At 33.3% G+C, this 17,082-nt stretch overlaps 7 protein-coding genes across 7 annotated transcripts; 3 read left to right on the plus strand and 4 right to left on the minus strand.

Moving 5' to 3' along the window:
- The first annotated feature begins 123 nt into the window (after nt 1-123).
- On the plus strand, nt 124-2,223 carry NAEGRDRAFT_35098 (methylmalonate-semialdehyde dehydrogenase). Its single transcript, XM_002681855.1, has 2 exons — nt 124-680; nt 1,123-2,223. The coding sequence occupies exons 1-2, from the start codon at nt 136-138 to the stop codon at nt 2,162-2,164; spliced, it is 1,587 nt and encodes a 528-aa protein (XP_002681901.1). The 5' UTR covers nt 124-135; the 3' UTR covers nt 2,165-2,223.
- A 1,088-nt stretch (nt 2,224-3,311) lies between these two features.
- NAEGRDRAFT_62561 (uncharacterized protein) lies at nt 3,312-4,307 on the plus strand (the record flags this gene model as incomplete). Its single annotated transcript, XM_002681856.1, has 1 exon — nt 3,312-4,307. One exon carries the CDS (start codon nt 3,312-3,314, stop codon nt 4,305-4,307), a length of 996 nt encoding a protein of 331 aa, XP_002681902.1.
- Nucleotides 4,308-5,145: 838 nt separating this feature from the next.
- NAEGRDRAFT_45877 (uncharacterized protein) lies at nt 5,146-6,948 on the minus strand (the record flags this gene model as incomplete). The annotated part of the gene is made up of 1 exon (XM_002681994.1): nt 5,146-6,948. One exon carries the CDS (start codon nt 6,946-6,948, stop codon nt 5,146-5,148), a length of 1,803 nt encoding a protein of 600 aa, XP_002682040.1.
- A 605-nt stretch (nt 6,949-7,553) lies between these two features.
- On the minus strand, nt 7,554-12,714 carry NAEGRDRAFT_78136 (ATP-dependent DEAD/H RNA helicase; the record flags this gene model as incomplete). The annotated part of the gene is made up of 1 exon (XM_002681995.1): nt 7,554-12,714. One exon carries the CDS (start codon nt 12,712-12,714, stop codon nt 7,588-7,590), a length of 5,127 nt encoding a protein of 1,708 aa, XP_002682041.1. The 3' UTR covers nt 7,554-7,587.
- A 339-nt stretch (nt 12,715-13,053) lies between these two features.
- NAEGRDRAFT_62564 (uncharacterized protein) lies at nt 13,054-13,770 on the minus strand (the record flags this gene model as incomplete). Its single annotated transcript, XM_002681996.1, has 1 exon — nt 13,054-13,770. One exon carries the CDS (start codon nt 13,768-13,770, stop codon nt 13,054-13,056), a length of 717 nt encoding a protein of 238 aa, XP_002682042.1.
- Nucleotides 13,771-14,754: 984 nt separating this feature from the next.
- Nucleotides 14,755-15,969, plus strand: NAEGRDRAFT_45880 (rab family member; the record flags this gene model as incomplete). The annotated part of the gene is made up of 1 exon (XM_002681857.1): nt 14,755-15,969. The coding sequence occupies one exon, from the start codon at nt 14,755-14,757 to the stop codon at nt 15,967-15,969; it is 1,215 nt and encodes a 404-aa protein (XP_002681903.1).
- A 744-nt stretch (nt 15,970-16,713) lies between these two features.
- On the minus strand, nt 16,714-17,076 carry NAEGRDRAFT_30344 (ras family small GTPase; the record flags this gene model as incomplete). The annotated part of the gene is made up of 1 exon (XM_002681997.1): nt 16,714-17,076. A coding segment is annotated over one exon (363 nt), but the record flags the coding sequence as incomplete, so codon positions are not given.
- Nucleotides 17,077-17,082: the final 6 nt, after the last annotated feature.

Here is a 17,082-nt window from a genome sequence, read left to right on the forward strand (position 1 = left end):
TCTATCTCCTCAGCATCCAACAACAGTAACGACCAACAAGAGTGAAGATCCATATAGACAACGCGGAGTAGCTGTTAATACAGCGTTTTGATGTGAATGAACCAAACCCATTAGAAAAAACAACTTGAAAAAAAAATGTTCAAGAAGATCAACACTCCACAACTCATCAACAAGACCGCTTCCACTGGTGCTCGTTTGTTCTCTACCAAGATGAACAAGCAAAGTGTCAAGAAGGTACCAATGATCATCAATGGTGAAAAGAGAATTTCCCAATCCAAGGAATGGTACGAAATTCACAATCCAGCCACCAATGAAGTCATTGCTATGGTCCCACAATCAACTGATGCTGAAATGGCTGAAGCTGTTCAAAACTCAAAGCAAGCCTTTGGTGAATGGAGAGATTGGAGTGTTTCTCGTAGAGTTAGAGTCTTGTACAAACTCAGACAAATGCTCGAAGATAATACTCAAGAATTGGCTCAAATGATCACTGAAGAACAAGGTAAAACTTTGAAGGATGCTGAAGGAGACATTTTCCGTGGTATTGAAGTTGTTGAACATGCCTGCAATATGTCTGTTCTCCAAATGGGTGATACTACTGAAAACATTGCCAAGCACATTGATATTTACAGTTATAAGCAACCTTTGGGTGTTACTGCTGGTATTTGTCCATTCAACTTCCCGTAAGTGTTTTTATTCACCATGTGTTTTAATTCTTATTCTAATATCCAATGATGATGATGATTTGTAAATTTTAAATTATTATAATTTAACGAATTGATGATGATCAAATATGCATTATGCAAACAATTAAAATGCATTATCAAATAATGATCTATCTGATGATGATCCTATTTCTATTTGGCTTGTTTGGTGATTCTTTCCCTTCATCATCATGACCAAATATATTTTCATCATGATGCTAACCGACAAAATATTGGACCGATAATATTATCTCCTTGATGATTCACACTATTATCTATATTTGTGTATAATTATTATCCATCCAACAAACAATTATTTGTTGTTAAATAATAATAATTTTAACACACACTTGTTGATCAACAACAAATTCACACAACAATCAATATCATCATCATCCTGCTTGTGAATACATAATAATAGAGCCATGATTCCATTGTGGATGTTCCCAATGGCTGTTGCTACTGGTAATACTATGGTTTTGAAGCCATCTGAACGTGACCCAACTACTGGTGTCAGAATTGTTGAAATGGCTTTGGAAGCTGGTTTGCCAAAGGGTGTTGTCAACGTTATTCATGGTAAGAAGCAAACTGTTGACTTTATCTGTGATGCTCCAGATATCAAGGCCATCTCATTCGTTGGTGGTAACACTGCTGGTGAATACATTTATGCTCGTGGTACTGGTAATGGTAAACGTGTCCAAGCTAACTTGGGTGCCAAGAATCATGCTGTCGTTTTGCCAGATGCTAGAAAGGAAGATACTATTAATGCCTTGTGTGGTGCTGCTTTTGGCGCTGCTGGTCAAAGATGTATGGCTTTAACTACTGCCATTTTGGTTGGTGAAGCTAAGGCATGGCTTCCAGAAATTGTTGCCAAGGCCAAGACTTATAAGGTTAATGTTGGTTCTGATCCAACTGCTGATGTTGGTCCATTGATTTCACCTCAATCCAAGACTCGTGTTGAAAGCTTGATTGCTTCTGCTCAAAAGGAAGGTGCCAAGATTGATTTGGATGGTCGTGGTGTCGTTGTTAAGGGTTATGAAACTGGTAACTTTGTTGGTCCAACCATCATTTCAGGTGTTAAGAATGTTCACACTTGTTATAAGGAAGAAATCTTTGGTCCAGTTATGCTCATCATGACTGCTGAAAATTTGGATGAAGCTATTCAAATTATCAACTCTAATCCATACGGTAATGGTACTGCCATCTTTACTAGATCTGGTCCAGCTGCTCGTAAATTCCAATTCGAAGTTGATGCTGGTCAAATTGGTATTAACTTGCCAATTCCAGTTCCTCCACCATTCTTCTCATTCACTGGTTCAAGAGCTTCAATTAGAGGTGATTTGAACTTCTATGGTAAGGGTGCTGTTCAATTCTACACTCAAACTAAGACTATCATGTCTAACTGGAGAGAAGATGAAAGTGGTATGAGCTTTGGTACTGTCATGCCAACTTATAAGAAGTAAATTAATGTAAATTAGAAAGAATGCGGATTATTTATTAAATTATATCAATTTCATTGTAATTATATTTTCAATTATTTTGTTGGTCATCAATGAGCCTTGTCCGAAAACACTATTTTCTCTAATTTTTTCGAAATAAACAACTTGCGATTCTTTTTGACTTTCGAAAAGTTTTTTATTTAAATAACACTGTTGGAAGTTCCTTTCGCACAGGTTGGAAATCGAGTGACAAGTTTGCGAATTTAGCACACACTCTTACAATTCGTTGATGTTTCCAAAGCGCGCCTCTGTATGTTTGCTTTAAAATTGCGAACTTTTTGATTCTTCCAATAATCTGTTCAACAACAACTCTTCCTTTACCTAAGACTTTGTTGTAAATTTCGCTTTTTGCCGAAAGTTGTTCACCTTTTGGTGCTTTGTCAGGAGAAATACAAAATTCTGCGTTTTGATAAGCTTTGTCGCCTAATACTCTTTCATTTTCAGAGAAATGCTCTTTGTTCGTTTGTAACCATTCATCCCACATCTTCTTATCGTGCTTTCTTCCTGGGAACGCATGCGAAATGTTTGCAATTTTTCCTGTTACTAAAGTAGTCACAACTTGATATTTGAGTGCATGCATTCTCTTTTTGTAAGAATAATACATTTTTTGCTTTTTCCACAAACCTCTTTTTTGCTCACGTGACAACCCTTTCTTTTTTCTTCCTGAAGGGTTTTGAATCCTACATTCCATTCCATCAACAACAGCACGAACACGTTGAAAAACACCACTTGCGCCTTGATTTTCTTCTTTCAACCGTTCCTCTAACTTTAACTCAGGTAATTTTTCATCAACAATTTCTAAAGTTTTGTCAATATTTTCGAAATAACTTGATCTTGATACATTCCAGTAAACATTATGAACCAAACTTTTAGGATAACAATTTAAATATTCCATAAAAATAAGAAACCACATTGGTTTAATATCATCAACTAAGTAATCATCGTACACACGTTGTAGAATCCATGGCTTGAAGCCAAATGATGCAATAAATGACTTCACGTTGCCAACACGAAAACGAGCTTTGTACTCTTGAAATAAAGATCGCATTTTTTCGAAAGTACTTTCGAAATTAATTTCGTTCACTTTCTCATTTTCGAAACTAAAAAAAAAATGGCAAAGAAGAAACAAGCTGTAAAGGAACCATCTTCGCAAGAAGATGAAGAAGAAAAACCTAAGAAAGCAACCAAAAGATTTAGAGAAGAGGATTATGCTAAATTACAAAAGTATTACTCTGAACATTACGATACTAAAGAGGGAAATCAAGAAGATGTCTTCCGTTCGTTTGGCAAGTTGCATGGTTATTCCGTATCGCAAGTTCAACGTGCACATTACAGAAAACAAAAAAAAAGTAATAACAAAAAGAAGAAAAGCAAAACTTCTGATAATGTAGAAAAACAAGAATTTGAGGACAGATTCACAATTTATGCACAAGAAATGGATGATGAAGAAAATAAGAAGAAGAAAAGAAAAACCGACACCAATCATGAACCGAAAGCAGATGATGAAGATAGCGAACATTCATACGAGACTGAGTCATATGAAACCGATTATTTATCCGATGAAATGATTGTGCGCACACCTTCGAAATTAACAAAAACAGTCAATATCAACGATGAGACAACATCTTTATTTCGTCCCTACAGATTCGAAAACGCTTCCTATTGTTTTTTTGTCTACAGATACCCAACTTGGACCTCTTTTCTGTTCGATGGTATTGACATGTCAAAGAAAGTGAAGACATTTTCCATCATTGTTACAATTCATTCAAGCATTGACAAGAAAGTAATTTCTGATTCTTTCCCGAATTTCGCAAGTGGTTTGGTAGAATTAACTGAAAGAAAGGATGAAAAATTCACAATTTACGAACCGATTCCGAAAGGTGTTGATGTTAAATCTGTGAAAAGTGGTCTATTCGAATTGCAATTACTAATTGGTGATAACAGAGTGTTCATGGTGTTCTTTGAAAAGAAAGTACAAAAGTTCCAACCATCCACAAGTCAAGCTGAGTTTTCGAAATTCTTACTCTCTTCCGGGATGGCACCAGTTTCTGCCAGAAGTAACACTTTCAGTGCGCCAACACAAGACAAGAAGGATTCTCAAAAGTGACAGAAAGCGAAAAGAGCGACAAAGAAGAAGAACAACAAGATCAACCATAAAGCGGCTTTATTAAATGCGTGTACTTTCGATTTTACATATTTACCACGAAAATTCGAAAAAACAGGTTTTCGGACAAGGCTCAATATCTAGATATTGAATTATAAAACCAAATGGAATCTAATTATTATTCAGATAGTCTCACAGATAAATGATAAATAATAAATATTATTAAACATTCAGAATCTTGTTAAATAAGCCATATCCTAATCTATTGAGGATGAAAAGAGCACATGAAAGGAGCAAAAATTCCTCACAAGGATGAACCTTTTACAAATACTGATAATTGACACTTAACAAAAATCATTGAAAAAAAAAATGTCAACAACAATAGATAGAAGACAAGAACTCGCTGCCAAGGAATCCAGGGCATCAAAGGAAGAAATTGATACTCTCAAAACTCTCTTTGACAAGCATGACACTAATCATGATGGTAAACTTGACAAGAATGAATTAAAAATTCTCATGAAAACTTTTAATGAAGAAATGACAATGGCCGATATTGAAGATATGATCAAACAGGCTGATTGGGATGAAGATGGTCACATTGACTGGGAAGAGGTTTGTGTTTATTTTATTCGAATGGTTTATTCTAATTATTGTTTCGAATAATAACAAATAACAATAACAAATAATATTTTAACATTGGATAACTATTAAAACATCATCATCATCATGGAAATATAGTTCAAATATCAAATGTTGGATTAATTGTAAATAAAATTGTAAGATATTGAAAAATATCAAAAATTCATCTCACAAAATTTATTTAAACCTAAAAAACACAAAATTAACATAACTGAAGACACTCCTTTTCAATACAATTCAAAATATCATCTTTCCATTGTATAGCTTCTTCCTCATTTTTGAATCGAATGCAAAGTTTAGTTTGTTTACATTCGAAATCACCTCTAATGAAAACTAATTCACTACTTTTAGGAGATTCTGATCTGATAGAATGCATAGGAAGTCCATGTCTATTAATTTCATCTAGATGGAATTTTAACACTTTCATTTTGAACCATCTGTATTTCCTTGGATATTTAATTAGAAACATGTCATGGAAAAGGAATAATTGACATGGTGTGATATTTCCGCAATCTCTGATACGTTCTGCCATGAAATAGGAATGGATTACTTTACGTTTGTGAGTTACTAGACCATCCAGTGCTAAATTCTTTGAAATATCTAGTAATTGTCCTAAATCATTCGAAACTTCCAATTTGGATTTGGAATACTTGTTCAAATCTCGAAGAATTATCACTGATTGACCTAATTTCGCATAATTCTCCAAACCAATATAGAATTTGTCAGAAGATTTCAATACCTTTTCACAGAGAGCTGAAATCTTTTCAACAAATTGATTTGGAATTGAGAGAAAGGATTCGAATTTCCAAAATATTGTCTTTCTTTCGACTAGTTCCTTTTCTACCTTTCTAATGGCTTGTTTCAACTCTGAAGATTTTCTCTTTTCACTCTTGAACACTTGAATGATAGAGAAATATTGATCAAAATAGGAAATGTAATTGGATTGAGTCAATTCGAATAATTGGTGAACTAATTGAATGAAAAATTGTTCCTCTCCCACCAGAATAATTCCATTCCTTGATAATAACGTCGAAAGCTCACTAATCACCTTTGCATTCTGCTCTGAAATTACCTTTAAATGATCAAATGCCACATGTCTTTTCAAACTCACTTCATCACTCACATTTTCAATAACCTTAATGTAATTTTCTTGGAAAATCTGAAGTAATAACTGATACTCTTTCAAGGAACATAGAAACTGTTTGTAAAGATACTGTCTCTTGTCAAGTAGAACTAGAGAATCCTTGGATGATTTTTGTAAAGTCAACTCGACAGGTTTTGGAGGTGGAATTGGAATTGCATTTCGATCCAGAATTTGAGATCTGGAAGAATCTAGTTTGATTTCGGATAATTCTTCAGAAGAAGATCTGATAGTGTCCAATGAAGTGGAAATTTCACTCACTTCGTCCAATGTTGAGCTTCGAATAGATGAATTTTTGGAACTCAAAGATTGAGAGGAAAGTGGACTAATTATTGATGATGAGGAAGATGCATGTTTGAGAGATGATGAACTTCCGGTAGAATCTTCATTAATTGGAAAGGAAGAAAGCTTTCTCACTAGATTCGAATCAAGTTTTGGAATTGAATTATTCGAATTTTCTTGAATTCCTGCAACTCGAACAATGGAAGATTGATTATTCGAAAGCAAACCTTGCATACTTGATAATAGACTTTCGGAATGTTTCTCAAACAATACCTTGTTAAGCAAATTTTCCTTCATTTCCCAAACTTGCTTTTCTAATAACAATATTCGATTCTTTTCCTTCTCAATTTCTAATAACTTTTCAAAGTTATTATTTGATTTATCCATTCCATAGTTATGATTCTGGTAATACTTGAACGAATCAAACTGACTTGAAGACGAATTAGATTTGACTAGTGTAATTTTAGGAGAATCTATTCGATAGTCACTTGTCTTTCCTTCTCCCTTTCCGAAATCCTGTTGTTTATTCTCCATTCTTCTAAGATCTACTCCCGAGAGCACTCTTTTGTTTTGAAAATTCATTCTTCCTTTCCACAATGAAAACTAAACCTATTCGAAAAGATATCCTAATTTGAATATTGTTTCAAATAAAATCATTTACAATAATTAATCTAAAACCTTACTAGTAATATCAGCGTTTCGTTCAGTCGTTCATAAGGAAAAATTTATGTAAATTTTATCAACTTTCGAACCAAATGTCTGAAATTTCTTTTTATGAAAATCACGACGTTTGGTTGTGTAGACTGTTTAGGATAAAAATTAAGGTGATTCGAATGGACAGTGGTTCCAATTCATAGTTTAAATATCCCACTAAACGTTCGATATTCATGATTAGAACTTTCAAATAGTTTTGTTTCCATTAATAGTTAGGACCAAGTTGCCGTCATGAAACAACATTAACCCGTTATCAGTTTACTGTAGTTTATAATCCAAACGAAAACAGATTAATAATAAACGAAAACAGTTTAACATTGAAATATTGTTGCTTAGATTCTCCATCATCATTTGCCACTTGTCTTTCCTTTTTTAAAGAAACAGAGAGCTGAAAGGAGTGAAACAGCCTTAAAGATTATATTTAATGTATGAGCAAGAATAACACAATAGAACAACACATATCATTTTGATTGTTTTAAGGTAATAGAAATTTATCTTTAATTGAGTTTATTCATCTTGAGGCTTTTTCACTTTTGCTTCAGTTTTTGATTTAACATTAACAACATGCTCACTTTCATCATCCACATTTGGCATATCTGGACGATCCTTCTTCTTCCTATTTACATAAACAGGACGTCCATAGATAATTTCTGATAATACTCTAATGACTCTGTCCAAGGATTTCATGAATGGATGACGGAATAAACTGCCAAGGATTTTAAGGAACTTTTGATATTTGTAGGTTTGGATGAAATAGGAATCGAATACGGAATTCAAAGTTTCCTTTCTCCAACAATCATATAGAGCTTGATAGTTTTGAGCCCATTGAATTCCAAAGTCATCGAGTAATGTCTTGATTGAGGAATCCATATATGGATGATAGAATGTTGATTCCTTAAAACATTTCTCAACTATCAAACTTGAACGGATCTTTTTCAAATCCTTGACAATTTGCTCAACTTCACGAGTTGCTGCATGTTTGGTGGAAAATCCATTTTCAGCTTTCAAAAGTTTGATGTTTTTGTGTTTGTACAAGTCAATGAGGAAAGAATTCAATTTGGAAAATTCCAAATCTTGAAGTGGAATAGTTGTCTTGTTAAGACAAATGTTGTGGTTGAGTGTTTGGAGGAAGTGATCAACACTCTTGTAATGACCATCCATGTTACCACTGAGAGCAGCGAAGGATGAAATGGAAAGGTTGTTTCTAATACAGTGGGATGATAAGTGCTTGATGAGTGGAATATTGTGTAAATCAGATTCGAATTCACTTTCGTCCAAGACGAATTTCTTAGTGACTGGTTCATTCACTTGCTGTTCAGATTCAACTGGTTCAGTTTCTTCAACATCAAAAGATTCCCAATCGTCATCTCCACCTCCAACATTCTCTTCCTTGGTTTCATTTGAACTGTTAGCATTTGATTTCAATATTCTCAACTTTTTGAAATTTCCATGATTACTCAAAGGCAAATGAACATCCTCCAATTCATCTTGCTTATCTACAGCATAAACAGATGCAAAATTACTAAAGATAGAAAGTGCCATGTCGTTGTGAGATTTTACATGCTCAGCCATTTCTCTGAAAATTGATCCCTCTTCCATATTTTCCTCTCCCAATTGAATGGTATGTTTCTTATTAAAATATGATCCCACAACACTTCTATACATTAAATAGGTGACTATCTTTAACAATAACAAATCTTGTTCAGTATCACTGTAAACTTGCTTAAACTGTTCAAAGAATTTGAATTTCACTAAATGTGGAATTGTGAATGCCTTCTCATTGAGATAGAATAAATGAGTTACCAATCCACTCAAACTCAAAGGTTCACAATTTCCATTCAAAAACTCAGTTTGGAAAAGGTACTCAGAATTGAAAAGGAATAAATGTTTCATCTGCTTGGCAGCTCTATCGACCAAATTCTTATCCAATGAGAAGAGAGGTTTATCTAACAATCTCTTGATTCCTTCCTCGATTGAGGAATTGTTTCCTTGTTGAGATAAACTGGAGAATAATCTGAGAGTGAAACTTGTTGGGAAACCTTGAGATCCATTGACAAGGACTGGAGGGGAGAGGAGGTATCTTCTTTGCAATGGAGTATTGAATCCACACAGAATGACTCTTCCCTTATTATCAAATCCTCTTCTACCAGCTCTACCACAAGCTTGTTTGAATAAACTATTTGAATAGAAAGGTGAGAAACCACAAATTACTACAGTCTTACAAGGCATGTTAACACCCAAAGCTAAAGTTGAAGTGGAGAAAATAAGTGGAATATCTCCAATTCTAAACAATCTTTCAACTTCAATTTGATAATTTTCGTCCATAGCTGCATAGTGACATGCCAAACCAACTTTTAATGCTCTAAAGTGTAGTTCTTCAACTTCAAAGTCACAGTTTCCCTCTTCAATGGATGAAACAAGTTGTGAGATTGTTTTTGGGATTTTCCCATCTTTCCACAAGTTAGTTTGGTTAGTTTCTAAATAATTGACAAGATATTCTAAATAATCATTGATCAGAGTTCTGTTGAATGCAAAGGAAATAGAAGGGAGCATGTTTTCATTCTTCATTTGCATGACAAGGTTGATAATTTCCTCTTCGTGAAGCTTCTCTGATCTTTCGGTTGTTGAAATAAGCGATAAATGGTAAAAGTGTTGAATAATCTTGCAGATATTATCATGATTATTATCGTCTTGTCCCTTTTCAATCAAATATTCATGAACCTTTCTTCTATAATTAATGGAATCTGCCCATTTGAATGGTTCTAACAAATCTGATTTCAAACCAATCTGTACAATCTCTGTAAACCATGAAGGTATTTCCTTCTCTAAATATTGAGTCAATTCGAGGCATTCCTTCATGGACATACCATTCAACAACTCCAATTCTTGTTTCAAATTATTTACATTTACCAAAGCCAAAGGATGGACATGGATACACTTGCCTTCATTATCGTTATTAAAATTATAATATTCCAAAGGATTGAAACGTTTGTAATCTTCAAGATGGACAGTTTCAACAATTTGTCTCTTTCCATGTTTCATCCATTCTGCCAATTCATTTCTGTTATCCAAAGTTGCAGATAAACCAAGAATTGGGCAATCCAGGAATTGAATAATATGTTCATAGTATTGAGACTGATCACCATCAAAAGCTGAGTGGATTTCGTCGATAATTAAATACTTGATCCTTGATTTCCAATTATTTTCCTGACTGCTCATCAAATAAATTTCCAACATGGCAGGTGTGATAATTAATACTTGAGAAGTGAATTCATTAATTCTCTTGGAAGCTGTTGCCATGCCTACAAGATTATTTCTTTCAAATCGACTGGAAATTTCACAATAAATTTGGTTGACCAATGCTTTGGTTGGAACAATGAAGCAAATAACATCTGTTGAAGATTCTCTCAATACTTTCTCGATTAAATAGAAGCAAATGAATGTTTTACCTTGTGAGGTAGGTACATTACATAAAACTGAGACATTTTCCTTGTTGACATGGTTGATGAGTTCTTCTTGCCACTCATCAGGAATAAAGTCCATATCTTCTCTCATTCTTTGACGAATCTTGAAAGCTCTGTATTCCTCTGGTGTCATTCTACTTAAATCTGTATCATCTTCAAGTGCATTCAATACTCGTTGCAAGGAAAATTGTTGAGGATGTGGAATGAAAAAGGAATTCAATTCACAAGTTTCCTTGTACATTTGAATAATGTCAATAGAATCCTTTTCACTTCTTTGTTTCAATTTCAAAGACTTTCTTTGGATAATTTCATTTCCAGATGAGAAGAGCTTGAATCTGAAGCATTCATTGACAAGCTTTTCAAATAAAATACCAACCTTGACCTTTGGCAAGTTTAAGGAATATTCTTCAAGGAACGAGTAGATGAATCTAACCCAAATACCAACTTGAATTAAATCGTCCTTGTTGGCTTGAATTAATTCCAATTGAGCAAATAAAGTCAAGGAAAGCAACTCAAAAACTTGCTTGATTCCATTATCAACATCTGAAGCTTCAGTCTTAACAATCTTTCTTTCCAATCTCTTCAAATAAACAAGTTCTTCGAATATGCTACTTGACAAAGCCAACATGGCTTTGGAAGAATTGATCTGTGACATTTCTTCTTTCCATCCATCAATTCTCTTTGGTAGAGTAGCTTTAAAGTAGTTAGCTTTCTTTTGAACTGTTTTGATTTCTTCCTTGATATCCTTAGATGTGTATTGCTCAGCAACAACAACTCTCTTCTTTGGTCTATCAAAAGATGCAATTAATTTGGCAAGTGAAGTTGATGTTTCATCAGATTTTCTAGGTTCTGGAACTGATGAAATCTTTTCAGTGTTGTGGTAATGATATTCATCTTTGAAAACTTTCTTGTTGGAGTTTCTTTCAATAATAGATTCTGGAATGTCAAATAACTCGCTCATGAAACGATTGCTGATTGGTAAAACTTGATGATCGTTCTCGAATTCATATTGGAATGAGGAAGAGGTTGGAATTTGTTGCATGGTTTCTAATAAATTGGCCTGGCTTTCACCTAATCCTAATCTAGAAACAATTTCCTTATATTGGCTTTGAAGATGCTCTGGAAGAGTAAATTCATTTTGCTTTGTTTGAATCATCCAAAGCAAGATTGAGTGTGCCAATCTACCATCCAACAAATCATCACTTCCTTCAATATAATCTTCATGATGATAAGCAATTTCGAACAACTTTCCATAAAATCTTTGAATAAACTCATTCAATTCAGCAACTGCAAAGTCAACTTTTTGATATCTATAATTGAGTGGCAAGTATCCTTGCAATAATTTAGTAATCACTATAACCTTGGCAAGTAAATGATCCAAATTACTGGACAAGCTATCAGTAATTGCTTTTTCGAACAGTTGGATGACTGACATTTTACCAATTTCCATAGGAGTAGAATTAATTACAAGACCGTCAATATCAAAAGTGATTCTTCTTCTTTCTTTAGTTCTTAAGTAAAACATTCTTCCATTAATTGCTGAACCTTCTCCTGTAATACCAGAAACCAATGGAATTGAACAATAATTCAACAGTAAGGCCAACAAGTCTCTATTGTAAGATGATATTACAATAGAATTAACATTCACACTTTCGCTTAACTTTCTAAACTCTTCAAAATTTTCATAAATATTTTCATGCATTACAAAACAGGAATGTCTCTTTTTAAGTTCTGGATTTTCATCAATGGACTTTTTCAAGTGGTAGAATAACAAGTGACGAAGCAATCTCTTGGAATTCAATTCTTCCTTTCCTCTGGCAATTGGATCATTACCTTTCAGATAAAGTAATTGAAAACCAACTCCACTCTTTCTCCATTCTCTCAATTTAGCTTCACAATAAAAGAACATATGAAGCCATTGACCACCATGATCATTCCAATCAATACCACTTATTTCGCTTTCATAAATTGCTTGATCAATTAAACTATCAATATCGACCAATACAAAGCTCGAACCACACTCATCCAAGAATCGAACATTTCTCTCGCCAATGACGCCAAAAACATCCTTTCTATCTTGATTATTGCCATTTCCTTCATAATCATGATCCTTAATTTTCTGAGCATCTTCCGAAGGTTGTTGTTGATTATTATTATGATTGGGTAACATTTTCAGTACTATTCTTTTTGAATATTTTATAATTTGTATTATTAATTATTTAATTTGTTGTTGTTGTTGTTGTATTTTTTTTAAAGTGAATAAATCGAGTGTTTGCTTTTTTTTGAATATTCAGAGATATTTTTAGCTTAGGAATTCATTTCAATGAAGAGTTTGAATCAAAAATAAAAAATTCGGATCATTGATGGATTGGATGAATTTTGAGATTGAAAAACGAGGTCCCTCTAACATGGTGGCATCTATTTATGTTGTAGCTGGAATTACTTGAATATTTACACTCACAATTCAAATGGTTTATTTCAAAATCGAATGGATATTAATATCATAATATTATTCAGAATTATTCTCACTATCATCTCTGATATCATACTTAGTTGGCTGTTCAATGTTTGGATAAAGTGCAGCAATTTTCTTGTTTAATTTTGGATTATCCTCGAGCCAATCAAAACGTTTCAAGTTGGGAGCAACAATTTTCAAAGATTGAGCTAATTTGTCCATTTGTTCTTCATTTTCAAATTCATACGAGTTACCAATTCCAACAAATTCCAATCTTTCATTTGAATTTCCGCCAAAATACAAATCTTCATGTTGCGCTGTAACACCAACATAGATATTGTTTCGTCCAACATTGAAATATCTCAAATTGGGGAAATTTCCAAGTTTTTGAAGGCAAGATCCTGAAATTTCACACGCAGCTGGAATATCTATATATTCCAAATTTGGTAGTTTCTCTAAAAAATTGATTATTCCACTATCTGAAATAGATGCTTCAAAAGATGAACCAGAATCTGAACATTTCAAAGAAAATTTCTTCAATTTTGGACAAGTTTCTGCCAAAACCTCTAAATGTCTATCAGTGAAATCATCTTCATAAATAAAATGAAATTCTTCCAAGTTGGGACAAAGTAAAAGAAAGCTCAATAAGTAATCTGCATAGTCATAATCTAAAACAAGACTAATACTTTTCAAATTGTTTAGAATTGGAACTTTGGCAATCTTTTCATCAAAACTTTCGCCCTTTTCAATTTCAAGCGTTTTTTGATGCATGTCATTAACATGATAATTTTGTGGAATTTCCAAACTTTGTAAATCTCTAAAATTCGTCAATATTTTCAACATTGATTTTGGATTTAAACACCAATGAAGCACAATGCTTTTCACATTGAAACCATTTGCTGGACCACTGAGAGAAATTCTCTCTTTCTTCACATTGGAAAGAGATTTAAAATCTTTAAATGAAACTCTATTCGAAAATTCGATTGGAATACTTTCTATTTCAATGGGTGTGAGTTTTCCATCAGAATTTAACATTCTTGTATTGGTAATTTTGAATAGCGTTTCCCAATCTTCAGTTGAATCGATCAAATCAGATAATTCACCCAAAGAAACATTATTAGAAATACAATATTCCTTCACTTGTTCAGAATTTTCCGAATTTAACACCAATTTGTTTTTTTGTCTATTAATTTAACATCCAGTCAAGCAAATGTAAACAGTGTTAATCCATTGTATATCCATTGATTGAACTTACTTGAGAGCATTCACCAAAGAGAAAGGTTTCGTTTTAGTTTCAATAAAATGTTTACAAACAACTTCCTTCACATAACTAATCATCCAATCAAAATTTTGCTTGGAAGTCAAAGCCCACATTAAAATACTTTCCGTTGGTAAATATTCAATAATAACAGACCATTCATCCATTGAAAGATTAGTGTTGAAAGTTGATGGTAAAGTTTTGACTTTTTTCGCTGAGTGAAAGCTTTCGTCCAGTTTATCTTGTGATCTTTTCATTTTTTTTAAATATCAAATCCTTGTTTACGTGGAAATTAGTAAAACATTGTTTTTTTCGTTTGTGAAAGTTGGAAGATTATAATAGCGCACAACACACTATGGTTTTTGTAAAGTTTAAAAGGCCAATTTTGGAACACCTCAGTCCCTTCTTCAAAAAGTTGTAAATCTTTCCCCCTTTGATTGAGTTGATTTGTTAACAATGAAAATCCAAAAAAAAATACTCCAACATTTGTTTTTAACATGGGTCAATCACAGAAACCAATAGCAGCTCCACAATCTGCAGAAACCACCCATCACCACAACTCCAAGGATCCTCCTAAATATTCATTGTGCACTCGGAAAGAACATGAAAATTTCATCAAATTAATTGCAATTAAATCTTCCACTACTACCACCATAGAAAACAATTCCTTCAAGTTAAATGATGAAGAAAATTCGCAATTTTACCTCCGAACAGTGCTGATCAGAGAGGAAAATAAATCGTGGTTGGAGAGGGAGCTACCCATTGAAATAATATTCGAAATATTGAGATATTTGCTACCTGATGATTTGATAATCTTGTCGGGAGTGAGTTGGAATTTCAGAGAGGTGTGGACAGAGCATCCATTCTTGTGGTTCTCTCCATTGGAAAGTGGTGAGAATTATGGGAAATCACTCATGTCCAGAAAGTTAGTGGAAGATTTCATCAATAATTCAAATAATCTTGTTGCAAATTGGAAACAAATATATCTTCAGATTGGAAATGTAATGATGTATCCGAAAAGTTTCTCAAATTTTGCAGATCAATGTGTCTATGGAAGAATCTATGGAGAATATAACACCATTCAAAAAATTGGATTTATTGGAATGAAAGGATGTGGAAAATCAACTTTTTGTAAATTACTGGCCACTAACAAGTTGGATTTGCAAATGAAATCGACAATTGGTTGTGATTTTTACATTCAATATTTGAATCTGGACTTGGAGGAGAATAATCAACTTATCAAGTATTGCTTCAAGCTCGAAATTTGGGATGTAAGCGAAATGTTCAGATCAGTTTACAGAGGTTTGCATGTAATATATTTTTGTTTTGATCTTTCGAATGAGGAGAGCTTATATCATATGATAAACATGTTCAAGGATTGCTGTACCAATGATTTGTACATTAATGACCTATCCAATCTTGAGAATGAATTGGATACAGATATTGTATTTCTAGGACTGAAGAAGGATAGCAAAACAATATCGAATCATACCATTAACAATTGTATATATCCTTTCATTGACAGGAATGTGCCTTATCATCAAAGACGAGTTTCATATTTTGAGGTTAGTGCCAAAGAACAGGATAGGACAACTTTCTATCCAGTATCTCACATTGGATTTTTACCATCAAAGAGAGAACATTGTTTCCCACTCACTCCACTCACAAAGGATAATGAAGAAAGATTTAGGAATTATGGAGCTTTGGATTAGTTCCAAATATTTGGAAAATTTAAATATCCTATGGAATTCTATCAGACTATTCCAGAAATTTTGGCACAAGGAAAAGAGCTATCAGACAAAGAAATAACATCAATTTAATTTTTATTTAATTATTGATGTATCTTAAAGAATTTTCCTTGAAATTTACAATTGGTGGAAAACTCATTCGTATATTTGATGATAAAAAGCTGTGATGAAGTGAAAGATCCACAACTCTATAGACAGTTGTAGGTAGATAAAATTTTGTCCCCAAAAATTTTTTGGCCAAGTCGAAACTCCAGCCATTTTTCGCTTGCGATTTTAAAAAATGTTACAAGTCGAGAATAAACCGTTACATTAGTTGGCGCCACGAAAGAAGACGTTACACTTCATCAAAATAAACTTTAGTTTCATCAAACAAAAAAAACCAAACTACTTCAACAATGAAGTACCTCTCTTCACTTTTTGGTTGTTTTCCAACACAGGATTTCACTATTGGTGCAACAACAACATCTTGAGAAATAACATTGTCCTCCAACAATTTTCTTCATGTCCCGTTTTGTTGTCCCCAAGCCAAGCCTTTTAGACTTGTAAAAATTTTTGGTCAGAGCAACAAATGTCCATTACCTACAACTGTCTACAACTCTATGGAAGTGTTTGCATTTGTGTTTGATTGTGGTAGAACATTCAGTCAACATGATTCAATCATTCTTGATACATTTCTCTTTTGAGGTTCAAATTTCCAATTTTGAATATTTACATAATAGCACATGTTTTTCTTTGCTTTTTCTTTTCTTGTTTTGGTTCTGGTTTAGTTTTTCTAATTTCTCTAATTAATGTTCCAAATGCTTCATCCACATTCAATCTCTGTCTTGCTGAAGATTCCAATAGTGGAATACCAAGCTCTTTGGCATACATTTTGGCCTTCTCCACTTTTACTGACCTTTCGGATTCCAAATCACATTTGTTTCCAACTAATACCATTGGACACTTTTCACAATCTTTCACTCTGAGAATTTGTTCGTAGAATTCGTGAATTTCCTCAAACGACATTTTATCAATGATAGAATAAACCATGAGGAAACCATCTGCAGATCTCATATATTGATCTCTCAATGCTTGTAT

The sequence above is a fragment of the Naegleria gruberi genome (genome assembly GCF_000004985.1).
Source record: "Naegleria gruberi genomic scaffold NAEGRscaffold_4, whole genome shotgun sequence".
Lineage (NCBI taxonomy): Eukaryota > Heterolobosea > Eutetramitea > Acrasida > Naegleriidae > Naegleria > Naegleria gruberi.

Excerpts from the sequence above, each read along its gene's own strand:
- NAEGRDRAFT_35098 (XM_002681855.1), top strand. The coding sequence starts at position 136 with ATGTTCAAGAAGATCAACACTCCACAACTCATCAACAAGACCGCTTCC. Across the intron at positions 681-1,122 it reads ATTTGTCCATTCAACTTCCC|AGCCATGATTCCATTGTGGA; the intron begins GTAAGTGTTTTT and ends ACATAATAATAG.